The sequence below is a fragment of the Charadrius vociferus genome, unplaced genomic scaffold (genome assembly GCF_000708025.1).
Source record: "Charadrius vociferus isolate BGI_N301 unplaced genomic scaffold, ASM70802v2 scaffold163, whole genome shotgun sequence".
NCBI classification, from domain to species: domain Eukaryota; kingdom Metazoa; phylum Chordata; class Aves; order Charadriiformes; family Charadriidae; genus Charadrius; species Charadrius vociferus.
In genome coordinates, this window is record NW_009648332.1 from 9,135,586 (window position 1) to 9,152,028 (window position 16,443).

General features: G+C 37.6%; 1 protein-coding gene across 1 annotated transcript in view; it reads left to right on the forward strand.

Annotated features, from left to right (window-relative positions):
- ST6GALNAC3 (ST6 (alpha-N-acetyl-neuraminyl-2,3-beta-galactosyl-1,3)-N-acetylgalactosaminide alpha-2,6-sialyltransferase 3) overlaps positions 1-14,416 on the forward strand; it is a 158,131-nt gene extending 143,715 nt beyond the window's left edge. The window contains exons 6-7 of the mRNA XM_009884872.1: positions 12,515-12,622; positions 14,230-14,416. Of these exons, the coding sequence (XP_009883174.1) occupies positions 12,515-12,622; positions 14,230-14,416 (295 nt within the window). The remainder of the gene's footprint in view (positions 1-12,514; positions 12,623-14,229) is intronic.
- Positions 14,417-16,443: the final 2,027 nt, after the last annotated feature.

The window sequence follows — 16,443 nt, forward strand, 5'->3', positions numbered from 1 at the left end:
AAACATGCATACTTTGTTGGCCTGGACACTTTCATTCTTAACTATTGCTGGAAGATCCTCTTAGTTCTAAGTTTTTTTGAAAACAGCTCAGCTCTTGGTTTGTACCTTAAACGTCTCTGCTCAGGGGAAAAGGAATTTAATTGCCTAAAATCTTCTCCACACTGATTTTTCCAAACTTCTATAAGATTAAAATTTTAAATGGATTGAGTGTCTCTATAAGTATATTCGCATTCATACATGTCTGGAGTAAACATGCCATCTGGGGCTTCTGCTTTTTTTTTCTTACTGTATATTTGGAATTCAAAATAAGGTTTATTTTGTGAGGAAAAATCAATAAATCATTTCAGTTGTCCCACACGTTGTATAACTAATTGTAATTAGTATAATGTCTTTGTTGGCAAGAGCTTATCAGGCAAATAGCATGAAGAGGCAAAGAAAAAGCCTCATAAAGAATGATGTTGTTTTGTAAAACTAATTGTGACGTTATCTCTGGTATTGGGTTTGTGATTGAACTCTAAATTTTTAATCTGGTGTTCCTTCCAGCTATGTAGCTACTAGTGTTACCTGAGGTTCTCCGTAATGTAATTATGTAACAGATTTTTGGCAGGTTTAAATTTTACAATTTGGTGCCAAAAAGATGTAGCATTGAGTCATCTACATTGTAGCAAGTGGGCTGTAATTGTAATGAATTAGGTTTTTTTAATGTTTGCTATGCAAATCTTATAGGTAAGAATTCAGTTAACTGTGACCTCCTGAACTTTGATGCCTCCTCCTTTGATGCAGCCACAGCCTCCTCTGATGTATGCTGTCAGGTATGTGGCCTTCTAAAGACTGCTTGCCTGCAGAGCTTTATTGGCAAACGTATCAAAGTCTTAACTAGCTGATACTGGGAATCACTGAAAAGATGATGTCATTAATAGCAATATAATATGTGGAGGAGAAATCAGAGTATTTATTTATAAAGCAAAGGACCACTGTCCTGCTTCATGAATGTGTTCTAATAACTTTGGTTTACTGGAAATATCAAATCCCTGAAGCTAACTGAATTCTTCACCATGCTTTGTTACTAGGCATTAGCTTACACTGACAGCGAGCTGGCTCCATGATTAGCCCGATAATTCTTGAGTTCACTATTCTCAAAAAGCTGGATTGTGAAACACTTAGAAAATTAACTAATTTGCTACTTCAGTTGATAGCAGGGAAGCCATAACAATTCTCTTTTAGAGCATTTCACTGCCATTCTAATAAGTATGGAGATTTTTCTCCCAGCTTCCATTTGTACAATTACTATCCTGCGGTCTACTCAGTGAATAAGGGAAGAAAATACTCTGAAATTGTCCAGTGTTGAAGGAACTGTGCAGTGCGCTAAAAGGGAACCTACTCTGATCCATAGTTCTTCCTGTGAGTTTCTCTGTGGCAGTCTTCTGCTTTTGTAACTTGTTTGCTGTATCACGCTTTTTTCCAAAGGCTGCCATCTGAGAGGAAAAAAAAAAACAACAAACCACTGTTCTGCTGAATATGTCTGTCTGCAATCAAGGTGCTGCCTTCAGTGTAAATATTTGTGTCAGTGGCTGCAGGAATCTGGTCTTCAGAAGACCCCGCTGAATAAATGTAGTAGCTTTTGGTGAAAAGCAGGGGAAAGACAAAAGCTAAGCTTGCATGTCCTGAGGACTTAGGACCCTATATTTCAAGTGGGACTTTAATTAGACCTCAACCTCTTCTGCCCACAGTGTACATCAGCGAAAGGTGCCCATCAAAAAGCCACCTACTGTGTAAACAGAGCAATGGAGAAGGTAGGGGAAGTTTCAGTAGCTCAGAGGCTAGGATTATTTGCTTCTTTCTAAACAGTTGGACAGAGGTGAGTTAATTAAGAAAGCAGTGAAAGACTAGAGACATTTGGATGGAATACAGAGAGTAATTGATACTAAACAGTAATATGATACCTATATATGTCTGTGTGTTCCATTAAATGGCACGTCAAAAAAAAGAACAAGAAAGAGAAATATTTTGGTTCCTTTTTTACTTCAAGGAAAAGTTAATCTGGAGAAAGTTACGGTAGTAAAAGGGAATGCAACATCTGTGTTAATTAGCAGTTCATCTTCAAAGCTTGACTGATGGGTTACATTATGGCCTCTTGCATTTGAATTAAAATTCAGACCCACGCAAGTTCTATTTTTACCTCCTTTTTTCCACATCAGAATAATTTGTCTGGATTTAAGATTTCATTATTGCTAAAAATATTGATGTTCCATAATCTAAAATGAACTTTTGGCTTGTGCAAATAGGCAGTGTAAAGAAGAGCACTGTGGCTCTGGATTCAATTTCAGAGAATGTGGCTTTGTAGCATGATGCAATATCATAGGAAGTTTCTATGGAACAGTACTAGAAGGAGAAGGTCTTGCATTTTTTTTATTCCATTCTACCTGCTATACTCAGTGCAGAGACTTTCACATGCATGTTAAATTACTGCTTATATACATGCCTTAAATGTAAGGGAGGAAATCTCAGTATTCATCAGTTCCCCGTGAGAACTAGGAATAAGGATATGTATGTTCTCCAAAGAATCTTTTTCTCTTATTATTTGACAGGTAAGCTCTTTGGGTTAAGGACTGTCGCATGTGGGTGTATAGTGCCTTGCACTGCGAGGATTCACATTGCTACTGTACTGTAAATAATCAGTAAGTAATTTAGCAACAAATTAGGGATGAATTTTAGAATACCAGAAAATACTCATGAATACCACAGTTGGGGAAAGACAAGCTGTTGATAGAGGGATGTGCACTGATGAAGGCCTTATTTGGGGTTTGAGTTCTCTTTTTTCAGTGAATATCGTCCTTTCAGTAATGAAACTTCCCAATAATATTATGGCTGGCCCTCCATAAGCTTTTTTTGGATGAGCATCCACCCTGGTGAAAAACAAAGTTCTCAGATACATGTGAAATGTTGGGAGAAAAATGTAACACTGCCTTCCTTTCCATGTTAACATCAAAGAGGTAGTAATTGACTTAACACAATGACTGCAGATTGTACAAAATGTAAAAGGATATCAGCTGATGTACCTCAATGTGGCTTCTATCAGCTGAATATCCAATGGTCTCCCCTCTCAAATGAATCGTTAGGGTACAGTCTCGTGCTAGCTGTTCTTTCATTTTCACCATAGCAGTAAAACAAAATACCTTTATAAAAGCCTCTGCTCACATCCCAATGTCACAAACGTACAATGTGCAATTTTAGAAAGTTGTCTCATATTTTTTGCTTTAATCATAAAATAAAAAACCTAATAGAAAATGTTTATGAAAAATTCAAGCTGCTTTCAGCCAAGGTTAAATGAACTTCTTCAGTATCTTGTCTTGACAAGGTAAGAGCTAATCAAGAAATTTCTTCTGTATTCACCTACAATAGATTTGACTAAAATATGCAGCTAGGAGTAGTAAGTGCCCTTTAATACCAAAAGAAAAGGGTGGGAAAGCCTGCTTAATTAATTCTCTTTGGGGATCCTGGATTAACTGCAGCTCTGTTTAGTTTACATCCTCTCTGGAGAAAAATGTGCAGAACCAAGACAGCAAGTATTGGTTTAAATGTACATGCTGGAAAAAGTCACTGTTGTCTTTTTTTCTTATTGCGTTTTGATTCATTTTTGGTAACAAAAAATGAAAATCTAAATCCTTCTCCACTCCCTTTCATGCTGTGGGAAAATGTTGAACTGGCGCTCAGCAAACTGCATGCAGCTACTGGGGAAGAGAAGAGCACATAAAGCTGCCCCATGGAGGCTCATGGCACAAGCTGTGAAACCTGTGTCAAGGTTTCAGCCATCACTCCCTTTGTCACAGCCATCAGGGATTGCAGTAAGTCTTTGATTTAGCATAGGCCAATGGAAAGTGGAGAGTCGTGGGACAGGAGTACACCACAGTGCCACAACTAACTTGCAGGCTTGAGTACTGTTCAGGGAAAGCAGATTTGGGATTACCTCCCATTTGCGTCAACCACTGCAAGCATAAGTAATTGTACTGTGGAGCAAGTGCTACGCTGGCATAGACCAGAAGAGTTGCATTTCCTGATAACCTCAGTCTTCCTAAGGGTGGAGTGAATTTTACTCAGGTGATTTTTGAAGAGAAAAATGTCTGTGTAAAGATGCCAACAGCTTAGCCCTCAAATCTGCTTATGTGAATTTAGTTTCCCTTCGTTCCAAACATAATTGCATAGTTGTAATGGTCGACACTTCTGTGGATCCTCTTCTGATTTAAAAGTCCATTTGCTCATCAGGCAAATCCAAGTACAAATGGAGATCTGTGCCGCCACACACTTCTCTTTCTGCACAGTACACCTCCAGTGGGTCAAGGTTATTGGTAATCATGCATAAACTGCTTGACTTCAGATCTCAGGTGGCAACTGCAACCAGGGCACTTAGAAATGGCATCTTTTACTAATAACTTGAGAACATGCCGTAGCATGGTTGGTGCCTCAGACCACAGTTTGTACTTAAGAAAGGGAAATAAAGAATTCTTGATTCAAGAGAAAGCAAAAGAATATGTATTTCTGGAAACAAGAAGACTAAGGAAGAGATAACAAATACTGGAATTGGGATTTACTGATCTGTAAACAGTTTGCACCAAGAGCACAGTTTGTATCTGAAGAGTCAGTGCGAGCTGCAGAAGCCCAACAGCTGTAAGGAATTTAGCTAGCAACTCTTGTTCTCTGCAGAGGATGCCATTCAACTTGAAAAGATTAGGACAGGTTTTCTTGCACAGGAATCACCTCAAAATAATATACACGATATGCATATATCGGCTTAGAAGGTAGTATTTACAATTATAATTCTTTAGTCTTGTTTCTTTTCTCTATGCTTTGCAGCAAGCTGAACCTCTATGATTACTCTTGATAAACGGGAATTCTCCTTTTCTTCTTTGAGCTCAGCAGCACAGGCACCTGAAGGAGCCCTCTCTGCCTGGATGAAATAACTTCCTTCTCTTGTTGCCTGAGTTCACAACTGAGCTGAGATGCATCAAAGTCAGGTCAAGAAATCCGATATAAGGAAGCTACAGAAGCCTGGGCAGCAGAAGTCAATTTCTTTAAGCTGCCTTTTTTTTTCTCCTTTGTTTCAGGTTTCCATGTGTATATTGAATAGAGCAGAGAAAGAGAGGAAAGAAATAAAAAAAAAAAATGTACACACCACAAAGATTGGAACTATATACATAAATTACATAGCCAAGCAGATGTCGTGTGGTTTTCAATAATTGCAGTAACAGATTCTTCCTTACTTCTAATATTGTTTTTGCCTTTCTTGCCAAAAATTGTAAGTAGTAAGTCAAATAGTTGTACTTTTTTTAATTAGATGCAGTTAAATACAAAGCCATCATTTCTGTGTTCCCTTTGTTATCATTCAGAAGTGTCCTTGTCTTTTTTTCAAGGCCATTTTGACATAGGATTTATTAATTTTTACATCTCTTTTTAAATCAGTTTGTAAGGGGAGATTCTCATGGGCTAGTTTGTGACCTAGGAGTAGCCTTTACTGCGGGTTTGTAGTAAATTAAACTGAAATGGACTCTTGTCCTCTGTGTTCCATTGGTGCAGTATTAATATAGATAGAAAACCTATATTTCCAGAGATTAATTGGACTGTATGCCACCTGACTGCAGTTTGTTTTCAGTATTCACGGTAAGGATGATCTACCAAGAGTTTGGGCTGGCAGGAGTGCATCATTTCCCCGTTCCCAGGTAAATCTTTCTGGGTACAGCCACTGTCAGAATCTGGAATGTGGTCTGTGCTATTCATAATGCATTCCACTTGTTTAAGCTTCGCATAAAACCATACATGATGGATAATAAAACATCTGTCCATATATAAATGTTTCACTTTTCAGAATGACCTGAAGCACCGTGTGGGCTTTTGAATGTGTGAGACAGTCTGCTCACTGCTAGAGGGGCATGGGTGTTTATTATTAGATGTCCTGCATTGTTATGGAATGCAAAGCAAGCACATGCGTGCACACACACACATACAAAAGAATGAATAATTATGATAAACAACTGCCTAACAGGTATCTTTATAATGCGGAAATAGCAACCATTTTTACCAGGTGAAATCAATTCTCTGTGCTTGTGTCTTCATTGCTGCTCTTGTGCTATTTTTTCTGCAGAAAGTATATAATGAAATTATTAGCAACAAAGCACCGAGTCTTACAGAAAACAGAATTAAATCTAGGCTAGTGCTAATACTCTTCAGCATTGAGAGTCTTACCATCCTCCTGTGCTAAACGTACTTCACTTTTTCCTCTCAAGAAAATATGTACAGAGATGTATATGTGCTCCTCAAAGGAGAGGTGCTAGGAAAATGAGCCTTGCTGTTCTCTCAGGGGTGGGTGCATTTTTCTGTCAGCTTATTCTAATCTGTCATTTACAATTCTACTTTTGATATGAAGAGGAAGGCACAGACCAAACCTATGACTTAGGGAATGTGGGCGTTTAATTTGGGAAAGATGAAGAGTTGTTCAGAAGCTATATTCAGAGATGCTTCCTCAGAGAAAAAGGGAAATCTCAGTCAACATAAGTACAATGGTAGCATTAATTTGGTTAGTATAGAATTAAGTAATGGATCACCAGTTTGTGCTGGTGTAGATAAATTTTCCATATTTCTACTTGTAAGGAAACATTCAGCAATGCAAAAACCTACAATAATCCGGGGAGAAAAAGAGCTGGTTGTCTTTAACAAGAGAGTGCAGAGGGGACATGTACATTCTGCCCTCATTCCTGAGGGTCAGTCACAGATGAGGCTGACGTGGGGTGAGTGGCAGAGAGAAAGGTCAAACCGGACTATACTGTGCCCCTGCCAGAAGATTAACTGTATCTTGATGCTCTGCAGATACAAGTACCAGAGACAAGTCTACCTGAACACAGTCTAAGCTAATCGTGACACAGGTCTTGAAAATATTTCTATTTATTTTGAATCATTTTTACAAATCTTTTAGCATGTTGGAAGGACATCTCACATTATGAAGCCTCCACTCTGTGGATTACAGGTCTCTTAGTTTCTTTAGAAGAATACCCTTATTTTTACTTATTTATTAATCAAGGGGCCTGACAAACTGCTGCAAATAAAGCTACTGCTGATTCAGTAGTTTGGCAAGAGGGTCATCTGAGGATTAGAGTCTGTAAACAGCCTTTATGAAAATATAATTTTTTTGTCAATTAATTGGCCTGGAGAATCTTGTCATTTCAATCTGTCATTGTTGAATTTTATTTTACTGCAATATTTTTAAATAAAGCAAAAAAGTGTCTAATTAATGCTTTTGGCAAGCTCTCTGTTACTTAATAGCTTCTTGAAGTCCTAAAATTTCTTTGTTTTTCATCTTAATTAGTACTCTTAATTGACCTTCTGTGCTCTTTATTTTTTCCCAGCAAAGAATTAAAAAATAGGCTTCTAAATTCTTTTCTGCAATGAGATTGACGTGAAAGTGCTTGTCTACGGATAATCTCTGCCTTAACAAACTTTTTTTTTTTTCATCTTCATTTTTTTACCACTGAAGTCCCCACTGGAAATTACAGTCCATTGAACCATAAAGCTAAAATTGATTGTACACATAAAAAATCCTGGAACAATTGAACAAAGAAAAGAACTTCCTGGAATTCTATGGTAAAATCAGAACTCAAGTGACAACAAAACTTTTACCCAATTTGAACTCACCTGCCCTTGATCATTAAGAAAATATTTGATGTTCCTCCATTTTCCCCTGATGAGAGAAGGAACTAGTTTTTCCTTCATTTAGCCTACATCAAAGCATGGTTATAGATGTCAAAGAAGATGAATTTCAGTCACCAACATTTTTATGGGGTGCTCTCTATTCCATCTTCTTTATATAAATTTCTTATGCTTTTTGTAGAATATTGGAAAGCTAAGGCTAAAGAACCCTAATTGCTATTATTTTTAATTAATTTTTAATTAAAGCTTTATGTATCACACATCATAATTCTAGCAATCCTAAATATGATTTTTACCATTGCCTTCTAAAATATAGAAAGCAATCTCCTTTTTAAGGTACTGTGAGAAACTGTAGTCAGTTCTTTCTACTGGAGTTTATGGAAAGCATTACTAAAAATGCAAATTCTGTTTTGAGACATGACACTATTAATCTTGGAGCTTACTTTTATATTCTGAGATGAAATAATGACATTTTAAGCACTTAAACCTTCACTATGAGCAAAATAGGCAACCGTATATTTTGTTTCAAGTATCTTAATTAAGTTGGTTCCATTGGTATTTTCATGTGTTTAATGTTAAGCATATGCCTATGTACTTTATTGAAATGCTGGATGGTATTTAACAGAATGAATTACATTCCAATAACTAGCATTTCTTTAAGAATCCTAATAATGTAGGAAGTTTGCAAAATAAGCTTTGATTTTCAAGATAAACAGACAAAGTAACTTTTTGTGAGCATTGCCGTTTTATTGCTGCATCCCGTTGTAAATCATGTCTTGAAAGCAAAAGCATCTTCTTTTTAAATGCATTTTTTGAAAAATAGTGCATTATTTTCTCCTGAGCTGTTGAGACAATTTCCTGCCTAGATATGGTGCCCCATTAATTTTAGAGTATAAGAAAAAGTCACTGTGAGCCATAGGGAACAATTTTGGATTTGCTGCACACACATATATCACAATAGATTTGCCTATAGTAGTTCTATGGATGATGTTTAACAAACTCCTGGTTTCCCTATTTTGGGATTAATGTCCTCCTTCCCTCAGGTTTGTGCAGTAACATAGCCTTATGCTACACATAAATGGAGAATTCTTTTCTTGTGTAAAATTTGAAATTTGAATGCAATTACAGGAACAAGAGGAACTCTTTCTAATGAGCCTCAAAAAACCCTGGCCAAAAAACATGTAAAACTCTCCTGTAGAGAAAGAAATTGAGTGCACGGTGTTAGCATAATAGCAAGGGCTGAGACATTGCTTTGCACTACAGTTTTATGGGATGATATTTTAAAAGGTATTCAGAGATTTATGACTTTTTAGGGACAGCTAAAATTGTTTTCACATTTCTAATATTGCTTTCATTAGAATGTTGAAAGTATGTTTACAGTATCAGATTGAATTCTAAGGTGTTACCAAATCATCAAGAATCCCCACTGCTTAAGTATATTCCCTTGTATCCCTATGTATCTTCAGAGGAAAAAATGAGAGGAATGTAAGTGCTTTGTTTTAAAGTATATAATCTGTATTCTGTCATGTACTTCATCTCCCAGGGAAGGTATCTGGGAACTCACTCTGCTGTTTTTATTTATCCTGCCAGTGTAGTATATAGATGAGAGGAGTAAGGTCCAATGGTGTTAAAACAAGACATGAAATATTGATTAATTTTTTTAAAAATTCCTTTTTCCTCCTGAGTATGGCAAATTTCAGATGCTACTGTCAATATAGTACTCTCCAATAAACCTCCATTATCGGAAGGGTCCTGATCTTCATAGTGTTCTTATAAATGGTTATTATGATTCTAAATGGCTTTAAAAGCTCAAGGCTAGTGTTCTTCTGGTGCAAGAGCAGAAAGCAGGTTAGAAGCAATGCAGCTTTTTATCATGGCAGAATGTTACTCTGAAATAACGTCAATCAGATTGGGAATTCTCTTTGCTAGACAGTAGCAGAACATTCTGTTTGAAGAAATGAAGATCCTAACAGGGCAGATAAACAGCTGTACAGTTTTGTAGCTATAAAGGTATGAAGTAAAGAAGCACAATGATAGTTGGTGTCCACCTAATGAAACACGGGTATTTGACACCCTGCCTTTTGTTCTGACTTGTCATTCTTCAGTGCTAAGTTAGCCCTTTATTTATTGTTTCCAGAATGGTCAAAGGCAAAAGGCAGCTAAACAGATACTTAGGAATTATCCTAAGGATAAGGATTTTTCAGGAAAGGTAGGGATAGAAGTTCACACCAGCTAACCTATGAAGGATGATAGACATGGGCAAGGAATAGAAGATGTAGTCCAAACTATTCTGAGTGTTCTCGAGTACAATAAAACTCTCTGGAATTTGAGGTAATTGTTTTTCACTAAAGAAATAAGATGTGTTTAAACTGGAGTGTACTGGAGTTTCTTTAGGAATGTAAAGCTCTTGGAACTTTTCTACTATCCATAATAAAAGGTATTCATCAGGGAAAGAATTTGAATCTGGGTCCTGTATGAGTCGGGTAAATGTCATTATAAAGGTTGTACAACTACTTTTTAGCCCATCATCTTAATTAGTATTTAGTCAAACTTCAACAAGAAAGAGCAAGGCATTAACACAGAGTCTGAGCCAAATCCAATGATTGGCAGATTTACCTAGGAGGCAGGAGACTGTAGTACGTTCTTGCTCTGAACCAGGAAGAAACACCTGAGGTTGGTTCTGTTGTCTCGCAGGAAAGTTGGGTTTTACAGGCTGGATAAGTTGCTATATGGTATTTTTTTCCACATGAAAGCTTTGTTCCTACCCAAGGATGAAAGTGTTTTCAGAAGATTTTGTTGATGGGGATAACTAATTTGCACATAGGCCTACTTCTGAGTTCTTTTGCAGCAAAACTTAATTGTGTGCAAACCTTAGGCTACTTTAACTTACGATGGAGAAAAGACTGCTCCCTGCTGTACCCAAAACGTAAGAGCTAGAAGATGGGCATAAAGCTAAATTATCCTCTCCTGTCACTCACATCCAGCTCTCTCAAACTGAGCAAAAGTTGGGGCTCCATTAAGGTGGTTTTACAACTTCTGTGATATCTTTATTTGGAAATTGGACAAGTTATTTATAATTTTAAGGTAATTATTTTCATTGATTTCAGTCAAACTGAAAGCAATACATGCACAAAGCTGGACTTCAACCAGTGTGTAAGCAATGAGGACTAAGTGTGTTCTTATTACTTATGAAGATTACTTATAAGACCTACTTAAAGCAGTAGGTGTTGCTTGGCCAGGTTATATGGGTAGCTCAGTTGACTCCCAGTACCCAATTGGTAACACTTGTGTGAGCAGAGTGAACAGGATCGGGTCGGCAATTAACAATGCATATGGTTGCTCACGTAGCCAATGTGCGAGACAAATCCTTACACATGTAATTTGTTCTCACTCATGCAGGTAATACTTTTAGACTGATTTAATGCAACTAGTTATTTGAGCAAAAGTTATCGATCTGGCCACTGTCCTTTTGTGCTTTTTTTCTCTGCTATGTTATCTTAAAGAATGATCACAGAATCATAGAATGGTCAGGGTTGGAAGGGCCCTCTGGAGATCATCTAGTCCAACCCCCCTGCCAGAGCAGCTTCACCTACAGCAGGTTGCACAGGATGGTGTCCCAGCAGGTTTTGAATGTCTCCAGTGTGGGACACTCCACCGCCTCTCTGGGCAGTCCATTCCAGTGCTCTGCCACCCTCAAAGTAAAGAAGTCCCTCCTCATGTTAAGATGGAACTTCCTATGTTCAAGTTTGTGCCCGTTGCCTCGTTCTGTCACTGTGCACCACTGAAAAAAGACTGTTCCCATCTACCTGGCACCCTCCCTTTAAGTATTTATAAGTATTGATAAGATCCCCCCTCAGTCGTCTTTTCTCTAGGCTAAGAAGACCCAAGTCCCTCAGCCTTTCCTCGAAAAAAAGATACTCCAGTCCCCTAATCATCTTTGTAGCCCTTTGCTGGACCCTCTCCAGCAGTTCCCTGTCCTTCTTGAACCCGGGAGCCCAGAACTGGACACAATACTCCAGATGTGGCCTCACCAGGGCAGAGTAAAGGGGGAGGATGACCTCCCTCAACCTGCTGGCCACACTCTTCTTGATGCACCCCAGGATGCCATTGGCCTTCTTGGCCACCAGGGCACATTGCTGGCTCATGGTCATCCTGTTGTCCGCTAGGACTCCCAGGTCCCTTTCCACAGAGCTGCTCTCCAGCACGTCAGCCCCCAACCTGTACTGATGCATGGGGTTACTCCTCCCCAGATGCAGTACCTACACTTGCCCTTGTTCAGTTTCATTAGGTTAACACAAACTTATGTAAGGGGATATGCACAAAATTTTGTTTTTCAAAGCCTTGTATTAGATGGTTTTCTAACAAAATGTCCTTAAAAGTTTCATTAATGTGTGAATTTTCAAGATGAGGATAGCCCACTGCAGATTAAGATTTTGCTTGTGGAAGAGGATGGTGCATACGTACATGCACACAGCACAAAATCTGCCAGTAGTCTGGTTTTTGGTGAACTTTATCTCATTTTACACACTCTACTAATTGCTGTCTTTCAGATGTAAAAATAAATTATTTTCTGTCTTATGGGAGATGCATTGTTTGACTTCAGATATTTAATATGGTATTTTTTCTGTGGACAATAGCTTGAGGCCCCAAACTGGCAAGAATGAGAGCGTATCTATAAATAATTCAAAATAATTGTATGGTTTTGACAGATTGTCAAGTTGCTTAATGCCTTTTGTCCCAGGTAATAGATTATATTTCTTTGATAAAGTGTTGATAATTTCTCATTGCAATTTGTTTTGTGTATGTTCTATTTTTACAGAGTCCAGTCAGGTTCATATCTCAGTACGGGTTGGTTTACCTTAATTTTGGCTATGGATGCCTGCTATGGAATTCACGTCTATGGGATGATAAATGACACCTACTGCAAGTAAGATCACAGGAAATTATTTTCATGCATCTACAATTCTGATGTCTTGTCAAAATTTCACAATTGATTTTAAAATCATAAATCCAAAAAATGGATCAGGCAGTCATTTCCCAGTGTTTTGCATTGATGTGACACTATTGTCAGCATATTTAGTCCTGATATGGCATTTGCCGTTGATCAAATAAAAACATTTCCAAAATCTAACATCAGATGTCATAAGGAACTATTTTTAATCAAAGATCTTTTGCAGTTTCTGAATTAGCTGGAAACAAAGTATGTTCATACTCTTCTTACAAAATGTACTTACTCCTACTGCTAAAACAAATCTATAGAGGAAATATTAATATATTAGCTCTCTGAATACCAAATACACCTGGAAGTGAAAGAAACTGATTAGCCCAGGATAGTTACCTGAAATTACATTTCACCACTATTGAGCAAACTACTTGAACTTTCTAGGTTACATATGGCTTGTTTTGAGTAGTAGGGGGGTTCTAATTAGATAATAAAACAAGTCCTGCAAGCTTTATCACAGTAAACTGACATAAATTCCAACCAACTGCTGTTAGTGACCTTATAGTGACAATGGATTAATCCTATTGTCAGAAGTATAACTCTAAACACAATTTTTAAAAGGCCAAGTTAAATGCTTTAATCTCCAGTATATGGTAGCAAAATATAAAATGAAACTATTCCTCATTCAGAAAAGCAGGAAATGTCATAAACAATGTATGACACTAGTACAAATCTATTCTTCTATACCTAGGGTGCTTCAAGTCTTGCATGTAACCAGTCTGGTGGGTCCTCAGCTCCTAGAGTAAAGTCTTTGTGCAGACCCTCCCTCCACATTCTGTGTTACTCCAGTGTGGGACTTATTCCTGGCAGACCCTAAAAAAAAAAAAAAAGAATAAGAATTTGAGTCACAGCTGTTTAATAAGGGTATCTTAACGTTAGAGACTGACTTTTCAGAACTTGCAGATCTCACTGATTGAGTGAGTCATCCAGATGGAACGAACATATGTGTTCTTTGTTTATGAAAACACAGTAGACGCCCTGAGATGAGGGGTGACAGGACTATAGTTGTCCTCACAGAGTTCAGCCAAGCTGGCATTGCATAGCCCTGATGTAAAACCAGTTAACAGCATGATAGCACTTCAGTCTGTTGGCAGCAGAGAAGGATGGGTTTCCTTAGAGCTGCAATTCTGACTGCATTACCTACTTATAATTTATATTGTTCTTATAACTGCCTTATTCAGACAGTTCAAGAAACTGTTTCAAGAGTTGGGACTATCCAAAGAGAAGACTTTGCTTAGGGATGGAGCATTATGGACTGAGTTCTCACAGGTTAAACAAAACGTGCAGTACCCATAATAACTGGCCCAACAGCTTCTTACTGACTAGTAAGATAAGTGTATTTTGAGAGATACATGTAGCTTCATTTTCTATAGGAAAATTCATACAAATCTTGCTGTAATGAAAGCCCTTATACAATTTAGCAAAGGAGTTCAGGTGCTGACACATGGAAAGGATTTCAGTGAATTCAGGTGCAGTATGTATTAATGTTTTTTCTTGCAAGTAGTACTTAAGTGTATCTTTTTTTTCCCTAGGTCAGAAGGCTTTCGTAAAGTTCCCTACCACTATTATGAGCCAGGAAGAGATGAGTGTGAGGAATACTTTCTGCATGAAAATGCTCCATATGGAGGCCACAGGTTTATCACGGAAAAGAAAGTATTTGCTAAATGGGCAAAGAAGCACACAATAATATTTACACACCCCAACTGGACAGTGTCTTGATACTGGTTTTCTTAACTCTCCCTTAACAGCATATTACAAAAATGTCTCAGTTTACAATAATTTTGCTTACATCTGGCTGGCCTTTCTCAGCCTAGGTAACACTAAGCTAAAAACTAGAAGACAAAGAGGGTGATGGTTCAGCTGTTAAGCAAAATTAATCAATCTGTGGAAGGCAGACACATTGTTTGTTATTTCTTAGGGTTTTACTCCACACAAGGCACTTTATACTTAAACTGGATTTTACTTCAAGGCAGTAGCAGTTACAGGCAGATGAGATTTCCTGTATATACAGGTGCACACAGAGAACACGGTGGTCCTTTAAAACTTGTCCAACACCTTAGTTAATTAAAATTAGTATTTGTAGCTCATTTGCAGTACTGCAGCACTAGTTCCATTGTGGTGTCAAGTAGAAATTTTCCACAGAAGAAATAAGAGGAAAAAGATAGACCTCCAAGGTCTATGAGTGAGGAAATTTTAAAAAACACCTGAGTACATTGCTATATGTGAGCACTTGCATATATGGTAAAATTAGAGATGAGCTAAATGTGGTTCTTGAACTGCACACTACTTTCACATGAGAAGACAATATTTACTCCAGGCTCCTGATTAATTCATAACTTCTGAAATGCAGCTTCCTTCCACCCTGGTCATGCTGCACCATCTTGCATGATGTGGTTTTGTACTTTTTGAAGCTGTTGTCCCACAGTTTAGCTCTAACATGACACTTAGCAAAGAAAGTTTTTGCAGCCTATGATGAATCTTTGGCTGTTGTACCAAGCCCACTGTCAGTACCCAAGCTGGTTAGTGTAAAGTTGCCTCATGAACATCTCCATTTGCTCCAGTTGTGCCTTTGAGTTGCTCCAACATCCAAATACCAGTATTTTGACAGTATTTTCCATTATTATTCATTTTAAATCTCCAGTTTCTCCATCTTTAAAAATTGGGATAGTGTCTATCTACCTGACAAGGGAGTTGTGAGGATTAATTTAAGTCCATAAAACACTTTCCTGATGAAGAATGCTGCAGAGCATTTATTCTTAACACAAAAACAATGGTACCTGTCATGTATTCTTTTCTGTTGGGTATTTGAAGAAAGTGGCAGCATGTCTGGATCTGACGGAGAATTGTTCTGTGCATCCACTTTCCTACTGAGGATAATTTGTAATACTGAGTTCTCTCAGCTTGCATTGCTTCAGACGGAGTTGAAAGAACTCACCACCTTGCAGTATTATCTGCACATCAAGAGGCAGTTCAAGAATTTTAAAATATACTCATCTCTAGTTGAAATATGTATTTCCAAGCTTATTCTCATGGAAAGTTTTCAACTGCAGTAGACTCATTTGTAATATGACCATAATTCAACTGCACATGTGAGTTTTATTTAAACTGTATTTAAATTAATGCTTTAAGTTTAGAATGTGTCCTATGAATATTTTAACATCTGGAATGTCAGATTTAACACTGTAATAGCCAATACTGTGAACACTTGAAAGAATTATGTGTGGAACATGACACACAGGGTTTACTCACACTACTTAAACATTAACCAACAGGAAACTTTGTATGCTTTTGTAAATCATGAAAATGGGAAAGTAAACAGATATTTTTACATGTAAGTATTTGTATACTGACTCTTTCCTATTGTATATTTGTATATATAAATCTATATTTTCTATGTTCATGGCATATATATTCTCTCATTAGCAGCTGCAACTCTTGGGATGGGAAGGAAGTCTCTTAACCAGTGTTCCTCCTCCTGATCATTGATTTCTTGTTCCTTTTGGTAGGTGATGCCAGGATATCATCTCTCTTGCCCCTTCTATTTTCTACAATAAATGCAGCTTTCTGATTTTATTTCCAATATAGGTCAGCTTTCACTGCTTACTTTAGTGCTATAGGTGTTTGTGCTGGTTGTCAGGCAAAGGCTGGGGCCATGCTTATGATTATGGATAAACATCTATATTCAAATACAGGCTCTGTCACAGACTTCTTGCATGACTTGATGTCTCACTTTCCTGTTTGGAAAA